General features: G+C 43.6%; 1 protein-coding gene and 1 long non-coding RNA gene across 2 annotated transcripts in view; one reads left to right on the forward strand and one right to left on the reverse strand.

Moving 5' to 3' along the window:
* Positions 1-24,757, forward strand: MSRB2 (methionine sulfoxide reductase B2). Its single transcript, XM_081556779.1, has 5 exons — positions 1-145; positions 10,134-10,234; positions 16,323-16,399; positions 22,635-22,782; positions 23,772-24,757. The coding sequence occupies exons 1-5, from the start codon at positions 28-30 to the stop codon at positions 23,874-23,876; spliced, it is 549 nt and encodes a 182-aa protein (XP_081412905.1). The 5' UTR covers positions 1-27; the 3' UTR covers positions 23,877-24,757.
* Positions 19,202-27,638, reverse strand: part of LOC145532193 (uncharacterized) — a 22,800-nt gene continuing 14,363 nt past the window's right edge. The window contains exon 3 of the long non-coding RNA XR_014073077.1: positions 19,202-19,360. This is a non-coding gene — a long non-coding RNA (uncharacterized LOC145532193). The remainder of the gene's footprint in view (positions 19,361-27,638) is intronic.

Consider the following 27,638-nt stretch of genomic DNA (forward strand, 5'->3'; position numbering starts at 1 on the left):
GGGCTCCGCCCGGTCGCGCTCAGCGTCATGGCGGGCCTCCTGCGGGCTCTGCGGGGCCTGCCTCTCCGCGAGGCACCCGGGTGGGCCGCGCGGGGCCGAGCGGACTGCGGCGGCCTCCGCGCAGGTGCTGGATCCCCGCAAGCAGGTAGGCCTCGCAGGCCCCGCCCCAACCTCCCGGCTTTCGATTTTTGTTCGCTTGCCGGGTCTCGGGGGCCCCCGGCCGGCTGGTCCTGGACCTGACTCGTCCATTCTCGGGAAGCTCCGTCCGGGCGCTCCTGCCCGCTCACCCCTTGCCATCTAAGGACCGCGGGCTATAAACTTGCAGAGGCGTGGGCGGGGGAGTCACTGACCCGTGTGAGGGTTTGTGGAAAAGTATAGGCCCTCTCCTCACACGTGCACACATACTTGTTTTGTTTTTTTTGTATAAAATGTACTCTGGATCCGGGCTTCCAGGTGAAGGACGGCGGTGTTGGGCCAGCAGCTCGCCCAGAGCGCTCTCCGCTGCAGCCACTCCTGCTCTGTTAATTACACTGTCCCCCTCGTCCAGTTATGCCTGCTGCTTTCCGCGTCTCAGAAGCAGGCAGTTCTAACTTTCCATGCCTGTGGATCTGCTCTGTGATCTCTATTTTTGTGTTTCCAGGACCCAGGGGGAACGTGGGGACTCGTAATCCCTTCCCCACTCTAACCTGATAACCATCGTTAGTCAGTGGCTATCACACAGACCGGGGAAAAGTGTGCGTTTCTTCTACGACATGGCTTTGTCTGCTCTGTGGGATTGGGACACGCTGACACGTCATCCTTTAGTACATACAGAGTCACTAAAGGGGACTCTAGTGGGATCTTGGGTCAGCTGGCACTGTATTTCATGTCCAGTTTGGGGGACACAGTGCCATGTGTTGATTGCCTTTCTGGGCAACTGCCCCAGCTAGCGCATCTTGGAATCCATTTGTTATGTGTCCATTGAAGATATTTAAAGATAAATATCTGTGCTGTAAATGTACCCAGTCACTTGGAATTCTTTTTATCCCCTGAAGTTTTCAAAATGTAGTGTTAAATAAATAAAAGCCCTGGCAGGGTGCAATGGGAGCTGATCAAATATGACGTGGGGTCACGGACTTCAGACCCCACCCTGGTGTCTCTAGTCAGCCAATCTCCTATTTGTTCTTTACCTACTCAGTGCTAAGTGTTGATTTCCTGAGAACCACAGGTGGTGGTTCGGGCATCACAGTTCTGGGCCAGAGCCCTCCTCATTCTCTTTTAGAGGGTGGTGGTTTCAGCGGAAATTTGCCCTTTTATGTTTGTACTTAGTGCTGTCGAAACAGCCTAATAAATTGCCCTGGAATCTGACGTTCTTCAGCAACATTAAAATTTGGCCAGACACCAATACATAACAGGAACTGCTCACTTATCAGACACCCACTCTTGGGAATTTATTCTAAGGAAATAATTCAAAAGAAGAACAAAGTTATATGTGCAGAGATGCTTTTAACAGCACAACTCTTAAGAAGGAGAAACTGGCTATAACCCAAATGTCTATCAGTTAAGGAATGCTTAAGTAAATCATGAAAGTTCAATTCAACAAACTAGTAGGCAACCATTGAGAATGATAGGCAGCTAATAGTTTTGTGGTTAAGGGGTTTCAGTGTTGACAGTGCCACACCCACCAGCTGTGTGTCTTTGGGCATGTCTTGAACATGGTAAGCGCAAGCCTGTTTTTTTCTTTATAAAATAAGGATAATGATAATAGTAGTGTTATTATCCAGAATAAATGAAAAAAACTAAAAATGTTTTATCACAATATTGGTGCTTAGTAGGTATACAATAAGCATTAGTTATAATTACATAAATGAATGGCAAGGATTAAAGTATAGCTATATTTAACCCTATGCTGTGGACTTAATTATCCACCTTAAGGGAAAACTAATCAGACATAAGAAGTACCGAGGTATGCTGACAGGGAGACATTTTATAGTCTATACATTTTATCACATATACAGTTGTCACACAAGCATTGTACATGTACTTATAGCAGTAAACTTAAAACCAGCAGTGGTACACATTGTAAGTAATTATACTCTGTGATAACTTCCATCTCAAACATTGGGGTCAAAAATATGCTTTGAAGCAAAACAATAGCTTTCCATTAGAATTCTTTAAATTTCTTACCCAGTTCAGCATTATGACCTGAAAGTTAATCAAATGTTTTCCATATAATTTAACATACCAAATAATCCTAGTTATTTTAACATTTCTTCTGAGATGCCTATAGGCCCTCTGGGATACTCAAAGTTAGCTAGAGAAAGAAACTTACTCTCTGTTGTCAAAAGTACCTCAATATTCCAGGAAAGTTTTGATCTCTTAACAAGGAGAAAGAAAACCAAATTCCACTTTTATACCAGCTTACTATTAATAACAAAGTATATTTACCTAATTAAATCCAGTCCTATCTTAGTCACTCCTGACAAGTATAAAACTCTTCTCAAAGTTCCTTTTTTTCACAAACCTTTTATCACTCTTTGTATCCATTTGCATTGTCCCCATCCAGAAAAAACTGAGGTAGGAGATACATAGGCTCCTGGGCTGGACAGCTGGTGTTTGTCAAGTGGAATAAAATTCAAGCTTTTTTCTCACCCAGACCCTCCAGTGACAAAGCTAGTGACAAAAACTGAGCTCGGCTAAAGAGATAAGGTGTCGACTCCTGAGGTCAAAGAAAACTTCCCTGTCTACACATGCGCAGGAAGGCTTCTTGGGGGTTGAAAAGGGAGGGGGCCCCACCCTATAATAAGCATGGACATGCATCCCCAGGCCTCTGCGATGGGAGTGATCTTAGCAAAAAGTTGCACACTCATCACGGGGAAGGTCCAAGGACCAGTCAGTTGAAAAAAAAATAATTGGCCAAATGTAAACAAAGATGATTATATTCTTCGCAGCCAAAGATGGAGAAGCTCTATACAGCCAGCAAAAACAAGACCAGGAGCTGACTGTGGCTCAGATCATGAATTCCTTATTGCCAAATTCAGACTTAAATTGAAGAAAGTAGGGAAAACCACTAGACCATTCAGGTATGACCTAAATCAAATCCCTTATCATTATACAGTGGAAGTGAGAAATAGATTTAAGGGACTAGATCTGATAGAGTACCTGATGAACTATGGACGGAGGTTGTACAGGAGACAGGGATCAAGACCATCCAAATGGAAAAGAAATGCAAAAAAGCAAAATGGCTGTCTGAGGAGGCCTTACAAATAGCTATGAAAAGAAGAGAAGCAAAAAACAAAAGAGAAAAGGAAAGATATTCCCATTTGAATGCAGAGTTCCAAAGAATAGCAAGGAGAGACAAGAAAGCCTTCCTCAGCAATCAATGCAAAGAAATAGAGGAAAACAACAGAATGGGAAAGACTAGAGATCTCTTCAAGAAAATTAGAGATAACAAGGGAACATTTCATGCAAAGATGGGCTCGATAAAGGACAGAAATGGTATGGACCTAACAGAAGCTGAAGATATTAAGAAGAGGTGGCAAGAATACACAGAAGAACTATACAAAAAAGATCTTCATGACCCAGATAATCACGATGGTGTGATCACTCACCTAGAGCCAGACATCCTGGAATGTGAAGTCAAGAGGGCCTTAGAAAGCATCACTACGAACAAAGCTAGTGGAGGTGATGGAATTCCAATTGAGCTATTTCAAATCCTGAAAGGTGATGCTGTGAAAGTGCTGCACTCAATATGCCAGCAAATTTGGAAAACTCAGCAGTGGCCACAGGACTGGAAAAGGTCAGTTTTCATTCCAATCCCAAAGAAAGGAAATGCCAAAGAATGCTCAAACTACTGCACAATTGCACTCATCTCACATGCTAGTAAAGTAGTGCTCAAAACTCTCCAAGCCAGGCTTCAGCAGTACGTGAACGGTGAACTTCCAGATGTTCAAGCTGGATTTAGAAAAAGCAGAGGAACCAGAGACCAAATTGCCAACATCTGCTGGATCATTGAAAAAGCAAGAGAGTTCCAGAAAAACAACTATTTCTGCTTTATTGACTATGCCAAAGCCTTTGACTGTGTGGATCACAATAAACTGTGGAAAATTCTGAAAGAGATGGGAATAACAGACCATCTGACCTGTCTCTTGAGAAACCTGTATACAGGTCAGGAAGCAACAGTTAGGACTGGACACGGAACAACAGACTGGTTCCAAATAGGAAAAGGAGTACGTCAAGGCTGTATATTGTCACCCTACTTATTTAACTTATATGCAGAGTACATCATGAGAAACGCTGGGCTGGAAGAAGCACAAGCTGGAATCAAGATTGCTGGGAGAAATATCAATAACCTCAGATATGCAGATGACAGCACCCTTATGGCAGAAAGTGAAGAGGAACTAAAAAGCCTCTTGATGAAAGTGAAAGAGGAGAGTGAAAAAGTTGGCTTAAAGCTCAACATTCAGAAAACTAAGATCATGGCATCTGGTCCCATCACTTCATGGGAAATAGATGGGGAAACAGTGGAAACAGTGTCAGACTTTATTTTGAGGGGCTCCAAAATCACTGCAGATGGTGATTGCAGCCATGAAATTACAAGACGCTCACTCCTTGGAAGGAAAGTTATGACCAACCTAGATAGCATATTAAAAAGCAGAGACATTACTTTGTCAACAAGGGTCTGTCTAGTCAAGGCTACGGTTTTTGCAGTAGTCATGTATGAATGTGAGAGTTGGACTGTGAAGAAAGCTGAGTGCCAAAGAATTGATGCTTTTAAACTGTAGTGTTGGAGAAGACTTAAGAGTCCCTTTGAATGCAAGGAGATCCAACCAGTCCATCCTAAAGGAGATCAGTCCTGGGTGTTCATTGGAAGGACTGATGTTGAAGCTGAAACTCCAGACTTTGGCCACCTCATGGGAAGATTTGACTCATTGGAAAAGACCCTGATGCTGGGAAGGATTGGGGGCAGGAGGAAAAGGGGACGACAGAGGATGAGATGGCTAGATGGCATCACCGACTTGATGGACATGAGTTTGGGTAAACTTCAGGAGTTTATGATGGACAGGGAGGCCTGGTGTGCTGCGATTCATGGAGTCACAAAGAGTCGAACATGACTGAGCGACTGAACTGAAACAAAGATGGGGAAGGACTGTCCAATTAAGGGATTTAAGTCACCTTTTTACTGCACTTCTCATTCAGGACACCTACACTCCTCTCTGGGTGTGTATTTCTGCCTTACTTCTTATGCCCTCCTCCTTGTTAGAGAGGGTGCCCAAGCCCCTTCTCTCCAGCTGTGTATTTCTTCTTCTCTCTTAAATAACAAATGATTTGTCTGTATGCCCTCCCACTTATTGTGCTGTGTACTCTTAACGATAAACTTTGTACCTGTTTTTGCAATTTCTGCCTCCTTGAAACATTCTTGCTTTCAAATGAGGGAAAGAGTCAGAACCACGTTACTTCTAACCTCTTGCCCCTGGTGGTCTGCTGGCTAGGATTCCTGTCTTTCATCCAGGCTGCTGCTGCTGCTGCTAAGTCGCTTCAGTCGTGTCCGACTCTGTGCGACCCTATAGACGGCAGCCCACCCGGCTCCGCCGTCCCTAGGATTCTCCAGGCAACAATACTGGAGTGGGTTGCCATTTCCTTCTCCAGTGCATGAAAGGGAAAAGTGAAGTCGCTCAGTCATGTCCAACTCTTAGCGACCCCATGGACTGTATCCTACCAGGCTCCTCCATCCATGGGATTTTCTAGGCAAGAGTACTGGAGTGGGGTGCCATTGCCTTCTCTGTCATCCAGGTTACCCAGGTTCAATACCTGGGCAGGAAACTAAGCTTTCTCTTCAGAATCTCTCACTGCTCTCCCCTTCGAGATCACAACCAGCTCCAGGACAAAATTATTATCATCATTTTTCCTTAACAAAAAAATACCTCCATTCTTTATTCCTTCTCTCACCGAAAACACATATCCTACTTGCTTTACACACTGAAATGCTCCCTCATCATTTTTAGTAACTTTAATTACATATTATAATTTTTAACCCTTTAAAGCCTTAAAAAAACACCCCAAAAAAGTAATTGAACTGTTATACCAGTACTTACGTAAGGCAGACTTACGGACATATTTCATAACTACATATTGAAAAAGAACCAGTTTTGGAATTTCGGAAGAGTTTCATCTTAACCCATATTTTCCCTGGCGCCTAAAGAATACTGTTGCCATATGTTGTTGAAAAAAATTATCTTTCTTTTTCTTTAATCATAATCGCATAGCTTAAATTTTTCAAATAAATTGAACCAAATCTCCCATTTTATAAAAGACAAGATACCAATCACACAAATGGAATATACACTCACACACCAGAAGACAAAACTGTCATAAATCCTTCAAGACAATAACCAAAACAGAGTCCCCAACACAAACGCTCCTCGACATCATACCCATTTCAGAACCAATTGGCGAAATGCCCAAATAGTACTTTGTGCTCACAGAGAAGTTAGCCCGGCTGCACACCGGTGGACTGACTTACTGGGTCTTGGAGCTCGTCAGCTCATCCAGACACACGTTTCCATTCCACCGAGGAAAAGTGTACGTTGATAGCCAGTGCCGAGCAGCGGAGAAACAGGGAGGATCCCCGAAACAAAACGGATCCGGCAGCTGCTAGGAACGTCCCCTCATACCCGCCTCTTGGGGCCAGCAAACCAGGAGCAGCAGTTCCTCACAGCCACGCTGGCGCTTCATCATGGCCGCAGCACTGCTCAGGAGAATCCCGGGAGCCAGGTGTTGCGAGAGCGCAGCGGTCCCATGATGAGAGACGAAAAGTCTAACTGAAAGTAGCGTCCCGCTGCTCGCTGCTCAAAAGCCAATAAAGAGGCGGGAATGGTGGAAAGTTTGCTTAATTTCAGAGGCCAGCAACCTGGGTGTGGCAGGGCAGGGCCGAGGAGGACTGCGGTCCGAAGGTTGACTCCTCCGCCCCGCTTCAGTGCGCAAGAGCTTTTGTAGGTGATGGCAGGGGGCTGCATGCAGAAACAGCACAGTCCGCTCTGACAGTCATCTTGAAATTGCTTATGAGGTGATCTAATCAGTGTCATTGATTGTTTCAGGTACAGTTCCATCTTCAGTTCCAGGGTAGGTCTGTTTCTATTTCCAGGCCAGCTCTGAGAACTATGGCAGCGTATGTCATGGCTGCAGTCTGATTATCATGTTTACTTCTTCCACCTGGGGTGGGGGGGGTTCAGTATAAGACAGCTCACAGGCTATGGTTCAGAATATTATCTCTATCCCTTGAGAAGGAACTAAAAGTCGTTGACTTTGCTTAATGACTAAATCATTATTATTTTGTCTCACTTGACTGTTTTATTTTGTTTCTGTATTTTCTCACTTCTCTGATTAATTTTTTTAAATATACTTACTTATTTATTTGGCTATTCTGGGATCTTAGTTGTGACAGGTAGGATCTAATTCCCTGACCAGGGGTTGAACCCAGGCTCCCTGCACTAGGAGCTCATAGTCTTAGCCACTGGACCACCAGGAAAGTTCCTGATTAAACTTATTCTTTGGCTAAAGTTATTTCACGGACAAAAGGCAGACTGAGGACATGTTGGGGAAGGACCATAGGGCCCTGCTCTGTTTCACTAGGACACTGCATCTCACAGTTTCCTTCCCACCTCTCTGCTTGCTTCCATGTATCTTCAACCTGTATATCAAGGAGAGCCTCAGAGTACAAGCCTTTCTGTTTTGTCTACACTCACTGACTTGAGGATCTTACAGCCCCCAAGACAGAAAACAGTTTCGGGCTGAGGAATCCTAAAGTTCACATTTCCACCTTAGACCTCTCCCTCTCTGTATCCATATAGCCAACTGCCTACTTGACGCCTGCACCTGAATACCTGATGGGCATTTTAAAAGTTAACAAATTCAAAACCAGGTTTCCAAACCTACTCCTCCTGAAGTCTTCCCCATCTTCCAGAGCCCAGAAGCTGTGGCTTGTGACTCTTGACCCTTTGCTTTTTCTCATCTCCACAACTGGCCCATCAGCAGATCCCTCCAGCTCCACCATCAGACTGTGTCCACTGACTGATCACTTCTAAGCCACTCTACTGCTGCCACCCCAGGTCTCTGCCTGTTAGCAAGGGATACAGATAATATTCTGAGCCATATTCTGTGAGCTGTCTTATAGATACTGAAACCCCCACCAGGTGGAAGAAGTAAACATGATGATCAGACTACAGCCATGACATACATTGCCATGGTTCTCAGAGCTGGCCTGGAAATGTTCCAAAAAAAAAAAAAAGAAGCAGGGTAAAGGCCTGCCTCTGTAATGGATCTCCTGCTTCAGCCTTTACCCTGCTTCATTTTTTTTTTTGGAACATCTGCCACTAATTCTTTTAAAATATGTTAGATCATTCCATGCCTCTGCTAACCTTCCGATGCCTTCCAAACTCACTGAGAGCAAAAGCCAGTGTTCTTACAAAAGCCTTCAAGGCCTGAACATCCCTGGTGGGCTGGTGATTAAGAATCCACCTGCCAATGCAGAGCACATGGGTTTGATACCTGGTCTGGGAACATCCCACATGCCTTGGAGCAGCTAAGCCGGTGCACCACACCTACTGAGCCCACGTGCTGCAACTGCTGAAGCCCATGCATCTAGAGCTCGTGCTCAGCAACTGCAACGAGAAACCCACCCACAATAATGAAACCATAATGAAACGTAGCCTCCACTCACCGCAATTAGAGAAAACCCAGCGCAGCCTCGAAGACCCAGCTCAGCCTTAACTAACTGATTGAAATAATAGTCTTCAAAGCCCTAAGTGATCTGGCCCCCATTGCATGTCTGTCCTCATTTCTACTAACCTTCCCTGCTGACTCCACCCCAGTCGCTCGGGCCTCCCTGCTATTCATAGGACATGCCAGGCACACCCAGCCTGTTGCTTCTCTTGCCTGCAATGGTCTTCCAGGTATTCACCTGATGTGTTTGTTCATTTCCTTCAACTCTGTGCCAAAATGCCACCTTCCTAATAAAGCCTTTGCTCACTACTCTGTTTTCTCCTGTGTAAGTTGAGGTGTGCAGATGATAAGATCCTTTCACATTCTTAACATTGGATGATTAGAACATTATTATAATAGATGTTAGACTCCCCGCCCCTGCACCCCCCCCGTCCCCCCCCCCTTTGGCCAAAGAGGGTATTATCCTAGTTACTTTGTTTATACTCATTGGAATAAAAGTAACATAGAAGCTGTAGGAAGCAGAAGAAAGGAAGACACAAGTGGATAAAAACCATGAAGCCCAATCATAGATTATAGTAGGTCTCAGTTTCCCTTTCAGGAATGTGTGCTGTAGGAGTCTTCTTTTTTTCACACAAGAAGAATTTTTAATAGAGACCTCCTTTGATGAACAAAATCAGAGATATCTTTATAAACCAGCAAGGAAGAGGGGTTTAATAACCCACTGGTTCAACGATCTTTTCTCTCCAGTCTCTCAGCTACTCCCAGCTGTATCCTGACAGGAACTACTCCTGTGAACATAATAATGGAAGAGGGATTGATTTCTACACTTAGCAAACCAAGGAGAATTTATTCTGCTTTATTTCATATTTCAGCCGCCTCTTTAACTTCTGTGCCCCAGTGCAACTGGAAAACTGGCTCTCTGCTTATTACTCATCTCTTACTAAACTAATGAGTCAATTAAAGCATTTTGTACCTGAGCTTTCTAGTCTCTGTGAAGAAGGAAGGGGTGGGAGCAGAGGGGAAGTTATGGTGTGTTCTGTTGACAACTGGTGCACTTCAGGAGAGAGGCTTAGCAAGAAAAGGTCATTGTGCCTTGCTGGGTCTTTTCTTGAAGCAAAATATATTTTAATAATATAGAAATACATAAAAATCTGTAACTTGATCAAAGACATCATTTGAAGCCAATAGCACCCACCTAATAATTTGCAATTTGTCAACCACTGCTATTAAATACACTCTTATAGAGTAGTTAGTTTGAGATTCTAAACAATGCAATGAAATACAAAGAAACAATTCAAATACAAATATCTGTAGTGAAGGCATGACTCTAATTCTTTGGGGAAATAACTAAATTGTCTTAGACAAATCCAAGGAAGTCAACCTCAGTGTTCCTTGCTTTCTTCATTTTTTGAAATTCCTGTTTAACAATACAGGCTCTCTTACAAAACATCAGCCGGCTCTCTCCAAGAGTGAGTGGCAGAAGAAGCTGACACCAGAGCAGTTCCATGTCACGAGAGAAAAAGGGACGGAGCCGGTAAGCAACATTCATTTACATTTTCTGAGTAGGCGTGTTGGGTGTGGTACATGACAAATTGGAATCGATCTCACTACAAAACCTAACTTGTTGCGGTTCTCTCAGATCATCCCACCTTCTCCTTACCATATGTAAAATAGATAGCCAGTGGGAGTTTGATGTATGAAGCAGGGCACCCAAAGCCAGTGCTCTGTGACAGCCTGGAGGGATGAGGGAGGTGGGAGGGGGGTTCAGGCGAGAGGGAACACACGTATGCCTATGGCTGATTCATGTTGATGTATCACAATATTATAAGGTAATTACCCTCCAATTAAAATTAAAAAAAAAACAAACAACTCATCATTTTATCTGCTAATCTGGTGCCCTCCACTGTTCTCCTCTGGCCATGAGTATCCATCCAGTTATGCAAGCCAGAAACCTCTCTCTGGACACACTGCCCTCCGGCGGCCCATCCACCCACTCAGCCTCCTGAATGACCTTCTCATCACCCTGCTTCTCTCCGCCTCTCTCCCCTGTAGGCTGGTCCAGGCCCCACCATCCCTGGCTCAAAAGCAGCTACCTCCACTGTGCTCCTCATGGCTGTCCTTGCTCCTCATCTCGCCATTCTCCTCCCGGCCGCCAAAGAGATCTTTTGAAAACAGATTTGACCACATCACCCTCTACTCTAAATTCTTGTTTTCAAAGTAACAGAGAAAAGTTTAAAAGTGGCTAATAAGGCCCTAAAGCTCTGGTCCCTACCTCCCACGCCCATCCTCAGATCTGGCCACTTTTCCTCATTCAGCTCCAAGACCCTGGGCTTTCCCCACCTCAGGCCCTTTCACCCTGTGTCCTCCCTGAACTCCAGCTCATTCAAACCCACCTTTCAGCTCTTGGCCCCAATCTCACCCCCCAAAGGGAAGCCTTTTCCCAGCCCCAAGCTGGGTTTTCCCTGCTCAGTACCTGCCGTCCTAGCACATGACATATCCCTGCAGATAGCGGGTGCTCAAAAAATCAACCGTTGGGACTGTTGAATGACTGAAGGCCAAGAGGGGGACATATTACTGAAACTGTCTTCAATAACCTCAGCTTTCTTTCCTTTCCTGAGAAAGCAGCCCTCAGTGGTTACTCAGTATAGTACCATTTTTACTGTGCTGCGTTTCACAACAAGTCATTTGTTTTAGGCCCAAATATGACCGCTGGAAAATAGCTATTGAGGCAGGTTAGTAGATATTTTCATTTGTGAAGCAGACCCCCTAGAGTGGACCACAGCACAGCGGTTTTGAATGTTGTAGGATATTTATATCTTTGAAGTTAGCGGTCCCTGAAAAATTCAGGTGAGCGGTCCATATGCTAGGGCCATATAATCATGGTCTCACCTTCAACTTCACTGCCAATGCCAAAGTCATTAGATAGACCAGCAGATCCCATAGATTCTGGTGAAATACTGGTATTTTTGAAAACTTCCTGTGGGTGAGATTTTAATAAAAGCTTCTCTCAGAAAGAGACTGTTGTTGTTTAGCCGGTCAGTTGTGTTGTTGATGGCTGGGTCTCCAGTGCCTGGAAAAGAGCCCAGCATAGGGCAGGTACTGCATATGTGTGTGTGTGCTCAGTCGTGTCCAACTCTTTGCAACCCCAAACCCCATGGACTGTAGCCTACCAGGCTCCTCTGTCTACGGGATTCTCCAGGCAAGAATACTTGAGCAGGTTGTCACTTCCTCCTCCATGGGATCTTCCTGACCCAGGATTTGAACCCGAATCTCCTGCATTGGCAGATGGATTCTTTACCACTGAGCCACCAGGTAAGCCCAGGAAAGACACTTATACTGCCATTATGCAGATAGCACAAGAGAGCCACCTGTGATTCCCTGAGCAGTTGTGTGTCTTCCCAGAGCCTTATAAGTTAGCCCTATTCTGAAAGACAGAGCCACACAGGGTTTGGAGTTGGAAATGGCAGCCTGGAGATAAGGTGCCAGATGTTTAGGAGAATAAATATGTGGGATTCTCAAACAGATGGTGTGTTATACTCTGCATTTGGCCATTTTACAAAATGAGCATCATCCATTATTTTAAGTAATGTTATAAATCCCTTTCAGTTGATTCATTTCCACATGTAACTTTTTAGAATGCTGCAGAATGATAAGCCTCCATAAGCTCCATGAGGCTAAGAAAAGAGAAGGGAAACACCTCAGCCTTCTATTTGGTGACTCAAAATTAAAATTCAGTTGCATGTGCTTTTTGTTGGGCAGCAGTAACCTGCTAGCCCTCTGCCAGGTATGACAAGGGGGTTCACTGACTAGCTGAACAGTAACTAAAAATCAAATATGAGGGACTTCCCCAGTGGTCCAGTGGCTAAGGCTCTGCACACCCAATGTAGGGGGCCCAGGTTTGATCCCTGGTCAGGGAACTAGATCCCATATGCGGCAACTGAGTTCACATTGTCACAACTAAAGATCTCACATGCCACAGCTAAGATCCAGTGCAGTCAAATAAATAAATGTTTTTTTTTTTTAAGTCAAATGTCAGTAGAAGCTAGGTTTTGTCCAGGTTACTGTTTGCCTTCCAGATCTGCCATCCACGTGCTTCACTCTGCTCTGAACTCTGGAGAGGCTAAGCAGCTCTCTTGCCCTCTTGACTCCTGATTGAGTTTGGCCCCTGGGAGATGCCAGCAAGATCAGAGGACACAGTAGAAAAACAGGCATCGAGGGTCCCCTGGGGCTGTGTTCTTCCCATGCAGGTTGCAGCTTCCCCACCCCCCACCCCGACAGGCAGCCTGCCCCTCCAGCTTCGGCCTCATGGGTTCTGCCTACTCTGTGCCCCACAGGCCAGTACGGCAGTGTGTTCTCTGTCACTGGCCCAGGGATGCTTCAGCTTCCCTTGCTGGTATCCATTGACCCTGTCCCCATCTTTGTAAATAGTTCTCTGTGAAATAACCTGCAAATCATCTAAGTGTATCATCCGTTTCCAACAAGTGTGTAGTATCGACAAGATCAAAGAAGGGAAAGGCCGTGTTGGCCTTAGTCTTAGTTTGGGCTGCGTTGGCCATAGTCTTTGTCAGTTTGGGCTTCTCTAGCAGGATGTCACAGACGGGGAGTCTTAAACAACAAACATTTGTCTCTCACAGTTCTGGAGGCTGAGAAATCCGAGATCAAGGTGCCAAACAATTTGGTTCTGATAAGGACTCTCTTCTTGGTTTGCAGATGGTCACCTTCTTGCTGTGTCCCAACGTGGTGGAGAAAGAGGTCATCTCTCCCATGCCTCTTATTCCCAGGGCACTAATCCCACTCTTGAGGGCTCCACCCTCATGAACTAATCACCTCCCAAAGACGCCACCTCCAATACCATCACCTTGGGGGTTAGGGCTTAAACATGAATTTGGGGGGGATACACAAACATTTAGGGGCTTCCCTGGTGGTTCAGCAGCAAAGAATCCACCTGCAATGCAGGAGACACAAGTTCAATCCCTGAGTCAGGAAGATTCCCTGGAGGAGAAAATGACAACCCACTCTAGTATTCTTGCCTGGAAAATTCCATGGACAGGGGAGCCTGGAGGACTACAGTCCATGGCATTGCAGAAGAGTCAGACATGACTTATCAACTAAACAACAACACAAACATTTAGTCCATAGGATAAATTTTGAAAACCCAGGGATGGGGGTATCTTGAAAGTCATTCTGTCTTCTCTGACTCTGACCCCTTCCCTGTATAGTCACTCATTTCAGTTCTCTCTTCAAAACAATTCTTAAATCCATCCTCATCTTTTTATTTCCACTATTCTTGCCATAGTTAAATCCAGGCCTGAACTGGTGGCCGTTTGACTGTCCTTTGAGTGCTCCTTCTAAAAACCAGCTCTGAGTGTGTGTGCACCCAATTTAAAAGCTTCCAATGGCTTTCCATTTTCAGTAAGATGGCACTTAAACTCTTTAGCATCATCGACTCAATGGACATGAGTTTGAGCAAACTCCAGGAGATAGTGAAGGACAGGGCAGCCTGGTATGCTGCATTCCATGGGGTGGCAAAGAGTCGGACATGACTGAGTGCCTGAACAACAACAAGAAGCATGGTCTGATTAAAGCTGCTATGATCTGGCCCTCTCTGACTTTCCAGCAACCTCGTCTTCCTTCTCCACATTGCTCTGTTCTGTGATGTGAGCCCAGCCCAGTCTGCTCCGTCTGAAATTTCTTTATCTGATTAACTCCTTTATCTGATTAACTCCTTCTCATCCTTCAAAACTCACTTTAGTGTCTTGGCATTTTCCTGTAATAAACACGTCAGCCATGCAATGAAAACTAATGATAATAAGAGGTTAAAGAAAAAGAAAACCCTGATCTCAGACATCTCATGTATTACCTGGTCCAGAAAGGTTTCATGAAGACTTCCCTAGTAGTAAAGGGACTAGTGGTACCCTCCACTCCCTGCTAACCTCCCCATCAGAACTATGGTCACATGGTGTGACCACTGCCAGCTCAAATCTCTTCCCGACTTGGTAGTAAATTCCTAGTGCAGGAAGCATGGGTTAGTTTGGTTCTGTTTTGTTTTTCCATCTCTGCAACCTTAGTACCCAGTCCAGCATTGGATACACACTTGGTTTTCAAGTAATACTGGAATGAGCGAGTGAAATAGAAGCTGAGTATGGCCCTAAATGATATGACAGGACTTGTATAAAATTAAGGAGAAAGGATGAGAGGGTGGACAGTAGGAAATCAGGCAAGGAGGCAGAGGAGAGATGTTATTTCATAAAATATGTCAGCGAAGGATTGTTTTATGTCTGATTTTTTTTGTGTTCTTTTTACTTATTATGGTACCAGTTCCCTGTCACTTCCTCTGTCCAACTGTCCTGCAATATCAAACATTATACTGTGAATATTAGCAGGCTGTCCGGATCCCATAAGTAGGCATTTCTAGATCAGCTTCACATCTGGGTAGCCCTTTGGCATGTTTGTCTCTTCAGCCCAGGTGGGAGGGAGGCGAAACTTCCTCTTCATTCCAGATACCCCTTTGTGCCAGCGTGAGGTGTAAGCCTTCAAGGGGACAGGCCAGAAAAAGACTACTGTTTGATGTCTGCAGCCATGTTTAGGGTTTTTAAAGAGGGAAAACATCCAAGTGTGCCCAGATGGTGGGCTCAGTAGGTTAATTTGAAATTGACTGTTATGCTGCTCCCTGAAAATGTGCTGTTACTCCTACCACAGGGAATGTGAACGTTTGACTGGGGATTTGTCTAGAGAGGGCTGAAGGGGCCACTTGTTTCCTGAATCAGCTCTGGGACTCAGTGACCCATCCCGTGTTCAGCTTCTCTTCCAAAGAATAGGACAGTGCCTGCCACCAGCCACTGCTTGTGGATTTTCACAGGAGGCTCATGTAACAGTTTCTCTTTCTTGAAACTTCTTTGATAGAGAAGATGGAATTGGGCAAAAATGATCTTTTGTTGTTGTTGTTGTTACAAACAATGAGATCAGTTTACCAAATAACATTTAAAAAATATATAGTAGTCTTAGCTCACTCATTGCTTCAAGTCTCCTGTTCTTCTCGGAACCTGCAAACTCCTTAAGCCACAATTAACGTGGTAATTTCATCTAAGTAGTAACTTAGGCACTGGGAGGCTCTCGCTCATTATTTAGCATTTATCCAGTATGAAGTATCCTAAACACCACGTGAAGCATATTAAAGGTACAACCCTAATCTCACTGAGCTTTGCTTTTTAATATATCTATATCCTGTCTTTAATTGGAGATTTCAGAGTATTTTAGTCAGTGGACTAGATTCCTGTTGTATTAACTTTTGAAATGGAGGCCGAGATCTAACACAATCCAGAGGCCCATTCTCTTGCTTTTTCACAAGCTTTGATGTTCTTGGATGAAAGGTGCTATATAAATACAAAGCATTATTAATGTCATAATTTGAGTATTTGGCACGATAAAGGCCGGTCGTAAACAAGCCTGCAGACTGCTTCACTGGGCCCGTTGTAATTTTATCTCCAGTGATACTTGCACTTTGTCAAATTAGTACAAAAATTCCTTCATTGGAGAACTTAACTGTGAATTTAGATCTGCTGTATCATGTCCTGCCGGTGTTATGAGAAACCTGAACAGTGATATATCTCATTTACTTTCAGCCTTTCAGTGGGATCTACCTGAATAACAAGGAACCAGGGATGTATCACTGTGTGTGTTGTGACAGCCCGCTCTTCAGGTGAGATAAAGACCAAGAGGTACCAAAGGAGAATGAGCCTCAAAATTCATACCACTCTGTCTTTTGGAGCCTTGGATAAATATTGGATTGGCCAGAAAATTCATTTGGGTTTTTCCATAGGATCTTACGAACTTTTCCACCAACCCAATACATAACCATTTTTTTCATTGCCCTTCCCGATTGACTTGGTTACCATAAGGAGGGCTGTTCATTTAAGATTCTTACCTGTCTTGATTATTCCTAGTGTTTATAGCATTAACATCTTAGCCTGTATTCTTTCTTTTTGTGTCCACAAGAAATAGCAAAAAACAAACCAAAAAAAAAAAACTTGGTGGGCACCTTAAGATAAAGCTATTAGTTTTTTCCCTGGGAAAGTATTTAAAGACATCTAAACCATAATGGTATTTGCTTGACCATGTGATTAAAACTGTATCTCTCCCAGGAAAAAAAATGGGTTTATAATTTAATTTAGGAAATGTAGAATTTTATGAGGATAGATTCCTCACAGTGCTTGACAGTAGTGAATAACATGCCTCTTCTATGTAGCTAAAAGTAAATTTAATTGTCCCTTGATTTCAAAGCCTCTTTTAAGTCAATCAGGATCTGAAATCTCTCAACAAAGGCTTTTTTGTTTAGACATGCAGGAAACAGTCTTAAAAAAGTAGATTCAATGAAGAAGAAAGGAAAACATCTTTGAAGTCCCATTTTTCAGAAGTTCAAAGATGTTTTTTATTTCTTTTACATCAATCCTAAATTGGTTTAGAATAAAATATAAATCAAGCCAGCTCTGTGAATCTTCCATTAGGCAGTGCTTCATTATGTGCTCTGGGCTTTCAGCAGACTGGGCTTTCCTGGGCTGCTGGCTGCTAATGGGGGCTGAATTTGGAAAGCCAAACCCTGTCTGCAAGAATGAGCAATGATCAGGATTGATTTTCCTTCATGCTCACAGAAGGGCAGGACTTCGCCTGGATTCATTCACTCTGTCAGTGGCCGGTGAAGAGACAGCAAAGATGGCAGTCAGGCTGAGAAGATGGCCTGGGGGAAGCTGGGAATGGTAAAATGTACGCATATTTCTGAACCATTAGTTACTGTTTGACCTTTGGTTCTGTTTAAAGTGGGAGAGGTGAGACCTTGAGATGGCCAACCTGCTTTTAGCCAAACAACCGTGTTGTGAACATGTGAAAGATGGCTTTGTGACTATGCAGTAGTAAGCAGCCCGAGCTTCTGTTTCTAGCTTTTGACTGTCATCCTTGTGAAAACATGTTCCTACGTTTTAGTCTTTGTTGTTTTGACTTCATTGGTGTTCCAGTTTCTGCACCTGTAAAGATGACACTTTCTTCCTAGCCAGTGCCCAGCATGGGCACCTCGCAGGCTCTGTTGGGGAATCAGAGTGTTGGGGCAAGGAGGGACTGGAGAGACCAGAGCAAAAAGCTCTGTCTAGTAGAACTTTCTGCAGTGATGAAAATGTTCTATATCTGCTCCATCCACTTTGGTGGCCACTAATCACATGTGGCTATTGAACACCTGAAATGTGGCTGATGCGACTAAAAAATTGAATTTTTTATCTTATTTCACTTACGGTAATTTAAACGTGAGAGACCACCATGAGCAGTAGCTACTGTATTAGCACAATGCTAGTCCAAATTAAGGAAGTTGAGTGACCATCCCCAAGGCAGCCAAGACTAACAAAACCAGCCAGGTCTCCAAAAGCCCTTTCAGCAAGTGGCCAGTTTACTGACCTGCCAATCTGCCAACCTATTTGTTTCTTTTTAATCATTTAGTTTTAGTTGCAGTTTCCATTTTCATTTCTTAAGGACTTTTGAGTTTGTTCTAGTTTTTTCCTCCTGCAGCTTAGTCTGAGAAAAATAAGAATATATTCATAAGAATCTTTTATGTTCTAGAACCTTCTGTGTTCTTAAAGATGCGTTTGTTTATAAGAGAGACAATGTAGTAGGGTGGTGAAGCCTGTAGATATACATCCTGGCTTAAGTGCTGTGTGACCTTGGGCAAGTTTCTTGACCCCTCTGTGCCTTGATTTCCCCACCGGTAAAATGAGCATGTTAGTAGTACTGAATTCATAAAGCTATCGGGAGGAGTAACTGAGTTATGCATTAATACACATGAAAGCACCAGAGCGATGCCTGACACATGCCAAGCACCGGATACATGTTAGCAATGGGATTCTTATAGACAGAGCCTTCTCAGGGCCTTATACATAAAAGTGTTTTTGATAATGAGGAGCTCCTAAGAATCTCTTCTAATTAACGAGAATCTATAAATGAAGATTATATTCCTGACAGTGCTTCCCATTCAAGAGGGTAGATAACTGTCAGGATTCCTGTTGCACCTCTCGTTTTCCCTCTCTTCCTGTCCCCAGTCTCCATCCTCAGTAATAGAAAGCAAGGGTACAGAAGAAATGAACATCCCTTCAAATACTCGCACACAGTCAAAAGGAGGTAAAAAGTCAACCAAAATTAACAGTTAAGAAATCAAGTGCATGAGGGGTCACAGCCACTTGGCCACTGGGCTCCTTGCTGCCTGCAGACTTCCCTTGGTGCTGAACCAGTATGGTTCAGGGGAGCTGCTGACTTAACTCAGAGTCATTTGATCCAGGGTTTCCAGGTCAAGAGCACTGGACTCCAGACTGTCACTTCATTAACCTTGGAATTATGTGACTTCAACCCCTTCCTCTATTCCCCTTCCTTCCTCCTCTCCAATTCTGGATGTGTTTATTAAAATCTGCTGTGAGATCACATGTTTCATGGTCATAAATCTTCTTAGAATAGAAGGAAACCGAGAGCCTGATGTTAGTTTCCTTTTTATAGAATATCCTGGCATCCCATGTGTTGTAGGAACTAGATAATATTGTTAACCTTTCTGTGCTCCTATTCCTTCAAATGAATGGAAATTCTTCAGTTATCATCAAGTGCCTCTGCTGCTGGTTTGGGGGCCATGGAGTTTCTAGAAACAATGACAAAAACAAAGCAAATAAACATATAACAAAACTAAATAAAAGAAATCCCTTAAAGAGTATACATGATATACATCTTTATTCCCTTTAAGAGTAAAGATGATCCAGAATGGTTTTAGTTTCTCAAGGGCGGGCCTTACAATCTGCTAATCATTTAAATATATATATTGCAATTTCTAATTGCCCTTAATATTTAAGTTTTCACTCTTAAATGATATATGATGGGCCTCTCATATTACCTGGTAAAATCTCCAGATTCTGTTAATGGCATGAATAAAAGTTTATTGTTTCCCATAAAATGTTTTAAATGACTTTTTATTAGTCTTAGATTCATTCATTAAAAAAATTATTATATTCATAATTCTCCATCAGATTTGCTTTAATGATCACTAGTTTATATATAATGTTGAGGATGGAAAAGCTATGATTAAAAGATATTTAAAATGTTTTTCCCTGGACCAAAGTGGCTCAGATGAATATTTTTGAACCCTTGGAAAAGAAAAGGGGTTGCAGAGAACCCAGTCTGAATGTACGTGTGTGCACACGTGCTCAGTTGTATCCAACTCTTTGCAACCCTGTGGACTGTAGCCTGCCAGGCTTCTTTGTCCATAGGATTCTCCAGGCAAGAATACTGGAGTGGTTTTTGTTTCCTTCTCCAGGGGATCTTCCCGACCCAGGGCTCGAACTTGCATCTCTTGCATTGGCAGGCAGATTCTTTACCACTGAGCCACCTAGGAAGCCCCAGTCTAAATATGCAGACACTTCTAATTGGACCCACGGTTGCACAAATTTCATGGATACCTGTTACTACTAATAATAATGATATTTAAAAAATCATAACCACTAACTTAGGTACCATGTGTCCAACATGATGGTAAAAATGCTAAATGAAGAAAGCATCTCAGTCAATCCTCTCAGCAACTCTGTGAGACAACAACACCATTACTATTCTGTGGATGAGGGAACAGAGACTTTACGAGGTTAAATAACTTGCCAAGGTCATACAGACATACCAGAGCCCGGATTCACACCCCCAGGCTCTCAGAAGTCAACCTCAGAGCTGTACCTGAGTTCCTGGGATCTTTCCAGGGCTTTTCGAGGTGCTTTCTTTTCTAACTGTGTATCTAGGAGATGGGGCTTCCCTAGTGGCTCAGACGGTAAAGAATCTGCTGGCAACGCAGGAGACCCGGGTTCGATCTCTGTGTTGGGAAGATCCCCTGGAGAAGGGCATGGCAACCCACTCTAGTACTCATGCCTGGAGAATCCCACGGACAGAGGAACCTGGCAGGCTATAGTCCATAGGGTCGCACAGAGTCGGACATGACCGAAGCAGCTTAGCACACACCCACACGTCCAAGAGACTACATCCTCTTCCTACACTTCAGTTAAAACAAAGTTTCAGCAGATTGAATGCATGAGCACATCTGGAGATTCAGTTGTCATTTTTTTAAGGCTAGACCTTAAAGAGATTTGCAAAAAGTAGAAATAGAGACAGACATAGAGATCAAACATATGGATACCAAGGGGGAAAGCGGGGGTAGGATGAATTGGGAGATTGGGGTTGACATATATACACTATTGATACTATGTGTAAAACAGATAACTAGTGAGAACCTACTATATAGCACAGGGAACTTTATTCAGTGCTCTGTGGTGACCTAAATGGGAAGGAAATCCAAAAAAAGAAAGAACGTTTGTATATGTATGGCCAATTCATTTTGCTGTACTAACTAACACAACACTGTAAAGCAACTATACGCCAATAAAAATTAATTTTTTAGAAAGAGATTTGCAAAGTTATAAAACAGTGCAACTCGTCTCACTGTTTGTTTCAATTTGGAAAACAGAATTATCTGTTGTAACAATAGGTTGTGTTAGCCTATAATGAATTCATTATTTTAAAAAATAATTCAATGCATAAATATCTTTGAAACTCTCACTCATAATTTCTAATTTGTTAAGTGCTGATAGGCACAACTCATGTAAACCAAGCTCTCAGAGATCCTCGATAATTTTTTAGTAACAGATGGGTCCCAAGACCGGAGTATTTGAGTCACTGACTTACCCTAGACTCTTTCTGCTGGGTTTGTGCTCTAAACTGAGCTTCCTTCTGTGCTTGTAGTCTAGGGGTTTGATTATTTGCTACTTTGCCCCTCTTTTCACTCAGTTTTGTTTGTTTGTTTGTTTGTTTGTTTTTTGCATAATTTACAATTCATTTCTTGTCTCTCCCTCAGATAGAGAGACCCATTTCCCTGCCATTTAAATTTCTGAAATTTGTTTTTCTAGCATGATGTAAAGGAGTTCATCTTTGGGGACTTCCCTCGTGGTCCAGTGGTTGAGACTCTGCTTCCAATGCAGGGGACGCAGGTTCAATCCCTAGTTAGGGAAACTAGGATCCCACATGCTGCAAAGTATGGCCAAAATTTTTTTAAAAAAGAAAGAAAAGGAGTTCACCTAACAAAGTACTTAGAGAGTAGGTCTCTGATGAGTAGATTTGCTTGTTGCCCTCCTCCTCCTTTTGTTGGCACCTCTGTTCTCCCCACCCCCTACCCCCAGCATCATTCATTCCTGTGGGGCTTTCCTGGGAGGGTCACTGCACTGCAGTGATGAGTCTGGGTGCCCAGGGTTATTAATCACTACGTGCTCCACTGCATAGCTCCCTAAGCCCTCAGTGCCTCTCTATAACATAGATGTTATTGTCCCCATGTTACAGGTAAGAAAACTGTGACTTGGACAGGGTAAGCAGCCCATCCAGTTTCACACAGCTAAGAAGTGGCAGAGGCAACTCTTGAATCCCCAAAGGCAGTCAGGCTCTGTGTTCAGATAACCCAAAGTTCCTGTGGCTGAACACGGCTGTTTCATCAGTTCTCATGTTTCTCTGATTCGCTGAACCCACAATACGCTAAACCCTTTGACCACTCATTTCATTTCAACTTCCCCCTTCCCTACGTTTTGAACACAGGCATTTGATCTGTTTCCTAACGTGGAGCAGTTCACAAAGCTCCTTGTGTTTTTAGTCCTTGTCGAAGCTTGAGAGGGAACAAGAAATCAAAGGAACAAGCAATCTTTGACGTGACGAGACAGCATCTTGAATGGTGGAGGTGCAGGGGGCAGACCCCTGTGGTTCAAAGAACTGGCCTTGAGATCCGGCAGAGAAGAAGGGAATCAATTTGTGCTCTGTAGAGACGTGGGTTGGGGCACACAGTGCTCCTTGTTTGTTCATAGTGGTTTTCACAGCTGTAGGTGTCGTGATTTCTAACACAGCTCTGAAAAGAAGTTCTGCTCCGGCACGGGATGGCCTTCGTTCTCTGAGGCTCACGGGACGTCTGGCTCTGATGAGAGTAACACGGGGATCCTGAGACGTGCGGACACCTCATTGGGACTAGCTCGCACAGAGGTCGTCTGTAAGCAGGTGGGTGTCTTTGTTTCCCCTGAGCCTCTGAGTGCAGCTGAGAGCTCACTTGTCGTTGCATATCTGGTGTTATGGACGGGAGCGCTTTTGTCATGGAAGCACTTTGGGTTTCTCCTGAGCTGCTACCGGTTCCTCTCTCCCATCACTCCCGGCACTGTAGACTGGAGAAGGAGCCTTGCCTGGTTCTAGCCTTGCAGAGATGGGAGTGAGCGAGGGTCTGAAAGAAAGAGCTGGCCCTTCACGTTCTGTTGTGCAGGGAGAGCGGCAGGAAGGTCCAGGGTGGCTGGCATCTCTCTGCCCCCTTCCCGCTCTGTAGCATGTCACCTACAAGCAGAGCAGAGCAGTACTAAAGGTGACATCAGGGCTATTTCTCCTGGGAGCCTGGCAGGAGAGAGTGGCTTAAATCCAGACAGCAGATTCAACTTGATATCTTTGGGTGCTCAAATGTTCTGGTTTTGTAAGCAGATAAATGTAGCTTAGTCTTGTCTTCAGTGGAAAAAGCAATAATAATATACTGCCTACAAGATTCACTCACTCAGGAACTGTGCTACTGCCTTTTTTTTTTTTTAATATTTATCTATTTGGCTGTCCCTGGCCTTAGTTTTGGCATGTGGGATCTAGTTACCTGACCATGGATCGAATCCAGGCCCCCTGCATTGGGACCAGGGAAGTCCCAATGCATTGTATCAATGAATCATAATAACAGTTCTGTTACGTAGGTATAATTATCATCCCCATTTCATAGATGAGTAAATCAAGGCCTAAGTTAAATCACTTGTTCACATTCTCACTAATCAAGTAGAGAGCTATTTACCAACCCATGCGCTCTACATCCTTTCATTTCTAAATCAAATTCTGATACAATAGACTTTCCCCCAACACTGAGGTCAAAGATGCGAGTGGGCCCGCCATGTGGGGTTCATCTGTCTGGGTCTTACTTAAAGAGCCTTGTCCCTGGTGAGAGATGACAGAGGCTGCTCTCCTTGCAGTGTGAAGCTCACCTCGGCCATGTGTTCCCCGATGGACCTGGGCCTGCTGGGCAGAGGTTCTGCATCAACAGTGTGGCGCTCACGTTCAAGCCAAGGAAACACTGACCACCTCCAAGAGTCCGCTTCCCCCCCCTCGCCACTCCCTCACTTCCAAATTCAATTTGCAGGATTTATGTGAATGACTTTTTGTGACCCCATGAGGTGTAGCCCGCCAGCCTCCGTGTCCATGGAATTCTCCAGGCAAGAATACTGGAGTGGGTAGCCATTCCCTTCTCCAGATCTTCCCAACCCAGGGATCGAACCCAGATCTCCCGCATTGCAGGCAGATCCTTTACTGTCTGAGCCACCAGGGAAGCCTGATGTGAATGACTATCCATTGTGAATGGTAGTTTTATTAAGTACCAAACCAAGGCTAAGTTCGCCGCTGGCACCATGCAAACCACACCTTCTCTAATTTAGTACCTGGAGTCAACTCAGCCCTGGCTCTGGCTTTGACTAGAATTTCACAAAATGACAGAGGGACAACTATTTCCATTAAACCGACTTCTGTGGGCTTTGCCTGGACCGGAGGACATGACTCTCTAGGGACGCTTGGAGGCCCTAGATAAACCAAAAAAAATTCCTACAAAATGACCCTGAACTTTCCATCGCAGTTAAATTCTTCCCAGACATATACAGGTGAGAGATCAAGTGAAAAGAGGAAGGAAAATATGGCATTAGAATACTCCACAGTTCCAGCATGGAAGGAGGCATTGAGGAGAAGGAGGAGGGTTGTGGACAAGGTGGGTTTCGGGAGCACGCCTGGAGATCCACGGGATGCATGATTTTTTTTTTCCAAAACGTTAATAAACTGCCTTGAACGTTCTAGTTCCAACCTCTCTACCTGCAACTAAATTTCAATGGGAATCTGCTAGATTTCAGTGATAATGAATACAAGTGACTACAAAGTTAAACTTTAAAATGTCCAAATAAAATATTTACTAAAATTTGTTTGCTTTTTGTCTAAATCTGTGAATTTTCTCTCTTACAAAAGTGACTAAATCAAATGCCAAAAAATAATTAGATCACCTGGTAGTAGGTATTGGTTACATCAATGGTAATAGCAACTCAAGTGTTTTTTACAAACTGAGTTTTAATAATTTGTTACTGAAAACGTTTACATCATTTTCTTTGAGACTTTATGGACAGAAAGGAAGCTTAAGTGTTCCATTTTTCTCTGTATTACTGTGCAGGTGTGAATGAATTAAAGACCTTGATGCAGGGAAATAGATTATCCTGGATTCTCTGATGGGTCCATTCTAATCACAAGTTATTAGAAGTAGAGAACCTTTCCTGGCTGGGGTCAGAGAGAGAGGTGGTGATGGAACATGGGTCAGAGAGATGCTGCTTTGCTGGCTTTAAAGATGAAGGAAGAGAACCATGAGCTCAGGGATGGGAACAACTTCAAGGAGATGGAAAAGGCCAGAAAATGGCTTATCCCCCTAGAGCGTCCCAAAAGGAACACAGCCCCGCCAACATCTATTTTATAACCCAGTGAGATGCTTTTCAGACTTCTGTGTAACTGCAAGATAATAAATGTGTTGTCTTAAGCCACCCAGCTTGTGGTTGGTAGGTACAGCAGCAACAGAAAACTAATACAAGAATCTTATCCCCTTTAGTTCTAGTCACCTCAGAAATTTTCTGCTGCCTATGGAGATAATAATTTATCATTAATAATTTAATAGATTTACATATTTATAAATTAATAAATAATTCCTTGTTCTACCTGGCTGTTCTTGTTGTCCTGGGTGGGAGTGCTGGTATGCTGCTAGCCACTCATTGCCCATGGATAACAGCTCACAATTTTAGTCTCCAAAGCCTTTTAACTTTGCTTTGGGTAAATTTATTCTTCTTTTTGTAGTTTCTTAAAGTAGAAGCTTACATCATCGAGTTTTAGACTTTTCTTTTCCCACATAGGTATTTAAAATTCCAAACTTCCCTGTGGGACTTACCCTATAGTTCAGTGGTTAAGAGTCCACCTTGCAATGCAGGGGACTCAGGTTCGACCCCTGATTGGGGAACTAAGATCCCACATGTGTGTGTGTTCTCAGTTGTGGCCGACTCTTTGCAACCCCATGGACTGTAACCCACCAGGCTCCTCTGTCTATGGAATTTTCCAGGCAAGAATATTGATGTGGGTTGCCATTTCCTCCTCCAGTGGATCTCCCTGACCCAGGGATAGAACCTGTGTCTCCTGCATTGGCAGGCGGATTCTTTACCGCTGAGCCCCCTGGGAAGCCCAAGATCCCACATGCCTCAGAGCAACTAAGTCCACTCACTGCAACTACTGAGCCTGAGTGCCACCACTAAGACTCAACACAGCCAAATAAATATTTTAAGAATTAAAATTAAAAAATAATTTTCCCTGTTTACCTTATTTTTGCCATCTCACAAATTTTGATATATGTATTTTCATTATCATATTTATATGATATACTATCAACATATTTTCTAATATTCCCATGACTCCTCTTTCACACCACCTACTCCCTGCCCCAACTAGCACTCACCACAGGCTTTTCTTAGCCTCTGGCTAAAATCTGGGCAGATGAGACTTGCTGGTGTGGCTCCATTGTGCCTTCTTCAAGCAAGCTTGCATTCTTCACTGGAGGTCATTTGCTTCCTTTATTCTCTGGTACCTCCAGGTAGTTGCTCTTTGTATGATGTCCAGTTTCATCGTTTTCTGCAGAAGCACAATCATCTGAAGGCATTTTAGTCATTATTCTTGGAAGTGGAGATGTAAGACTCTCAGTTGCCGGTACTTTTCTTAGTGGTGTGTCCTCCTTTCTGGCATAGTCTCCAGAACTTTAATCGGATTTCTATTCTATGACGTTATACATTCTTCAGCTGATATGTCCTGGGGAATTTGCCAGAAAGCTACACAGATTCAAAATTGATGTTATAGAGGCTCATCATTGAGAAATTTTTCTAAAGCCAAAGGTTGTTAATTTAAATATTTTCCAGCCTATAAACTCTCATGGCTGTGCTTTGTGGTCTCACTTCTTAACTTGAGATCATTTTTCTCCTAAATTCTCAGGAAATGGGTTCTAGCAGCTCAGCCTCCTTTCTCATGAAGTGGCTTCCTGGGTGGAGTAGCATGGGCTTCAGGTGAACCAGGTGCCTTTGTTTTTAGCTTTCTTCTTTTTCTGATCATTTTCCTTCATGTGTTTCGGGAAGCTGTCCCAGGGCTGGGAGTGCTTAATAGGTTCAGTATGTACATTGATTCTCTTGGTAAGAATCTTGCCCTTGTTACTTTTCAACACCAAAGGCCTGCTGGTGACACTGTAGAATCTTCCAGTTTTGCAATGGGAGCACTGGTGAATGAACATACACATGCACAAACAAAAAAGTATGTGTTGTTTAATTTTTTGGCCATACCTCATGGCATGCAGAATCTTATTTTCCCAACCAGGGATCATAACTGAGCCCACTACCGTGGAATCTCGGAGTCCTAATCTCTGGACCACCAGGGAAGTCCCAGGCATGCATTTTTAACAGTCCCCTGACCTCTGCAGTATCACCTTTCTGGCAGATTTTCGTGTAAATGGCCAAAGTAACAACTCCATGCTTTCTAAAGGTCTAAAGAACATACAGCAGGTTCCTCCTCTCTTTCGCTTGAGCTCATCATTTTGGTGAATTACTGACAGGGGGAGGTTCCAGCCAAAGGCCTTTCAACTCCTCCTGTGGTGTCTGATAAATCAAGATATTTTGTGCTAGATGCTGGCTATGAATACAATTTATGTGCTGTATTCTGGCTCCTAAACTTTTTGTGTGTTTTAAAATATATTCATTATATTACAGCCAGTTGAGATCACGTTACAAAAATAT

Source organism: Giraffa tippelskirchi, chromosome 13, assembly GCF_054371585.1.
Source record: "Giraffa tippelskirchi isolate mGirTip1 chromosome 13, T2T-mGirTip1v1.2.pri, whole genome shotgun sequence".
Classification (NCBI taxonomy): Eukaryota; Metazoa; Chordata; class Mammalia; order Artiodactyla; family Giraffidae; genus Giraffa; species Giraffa tippelskirchi.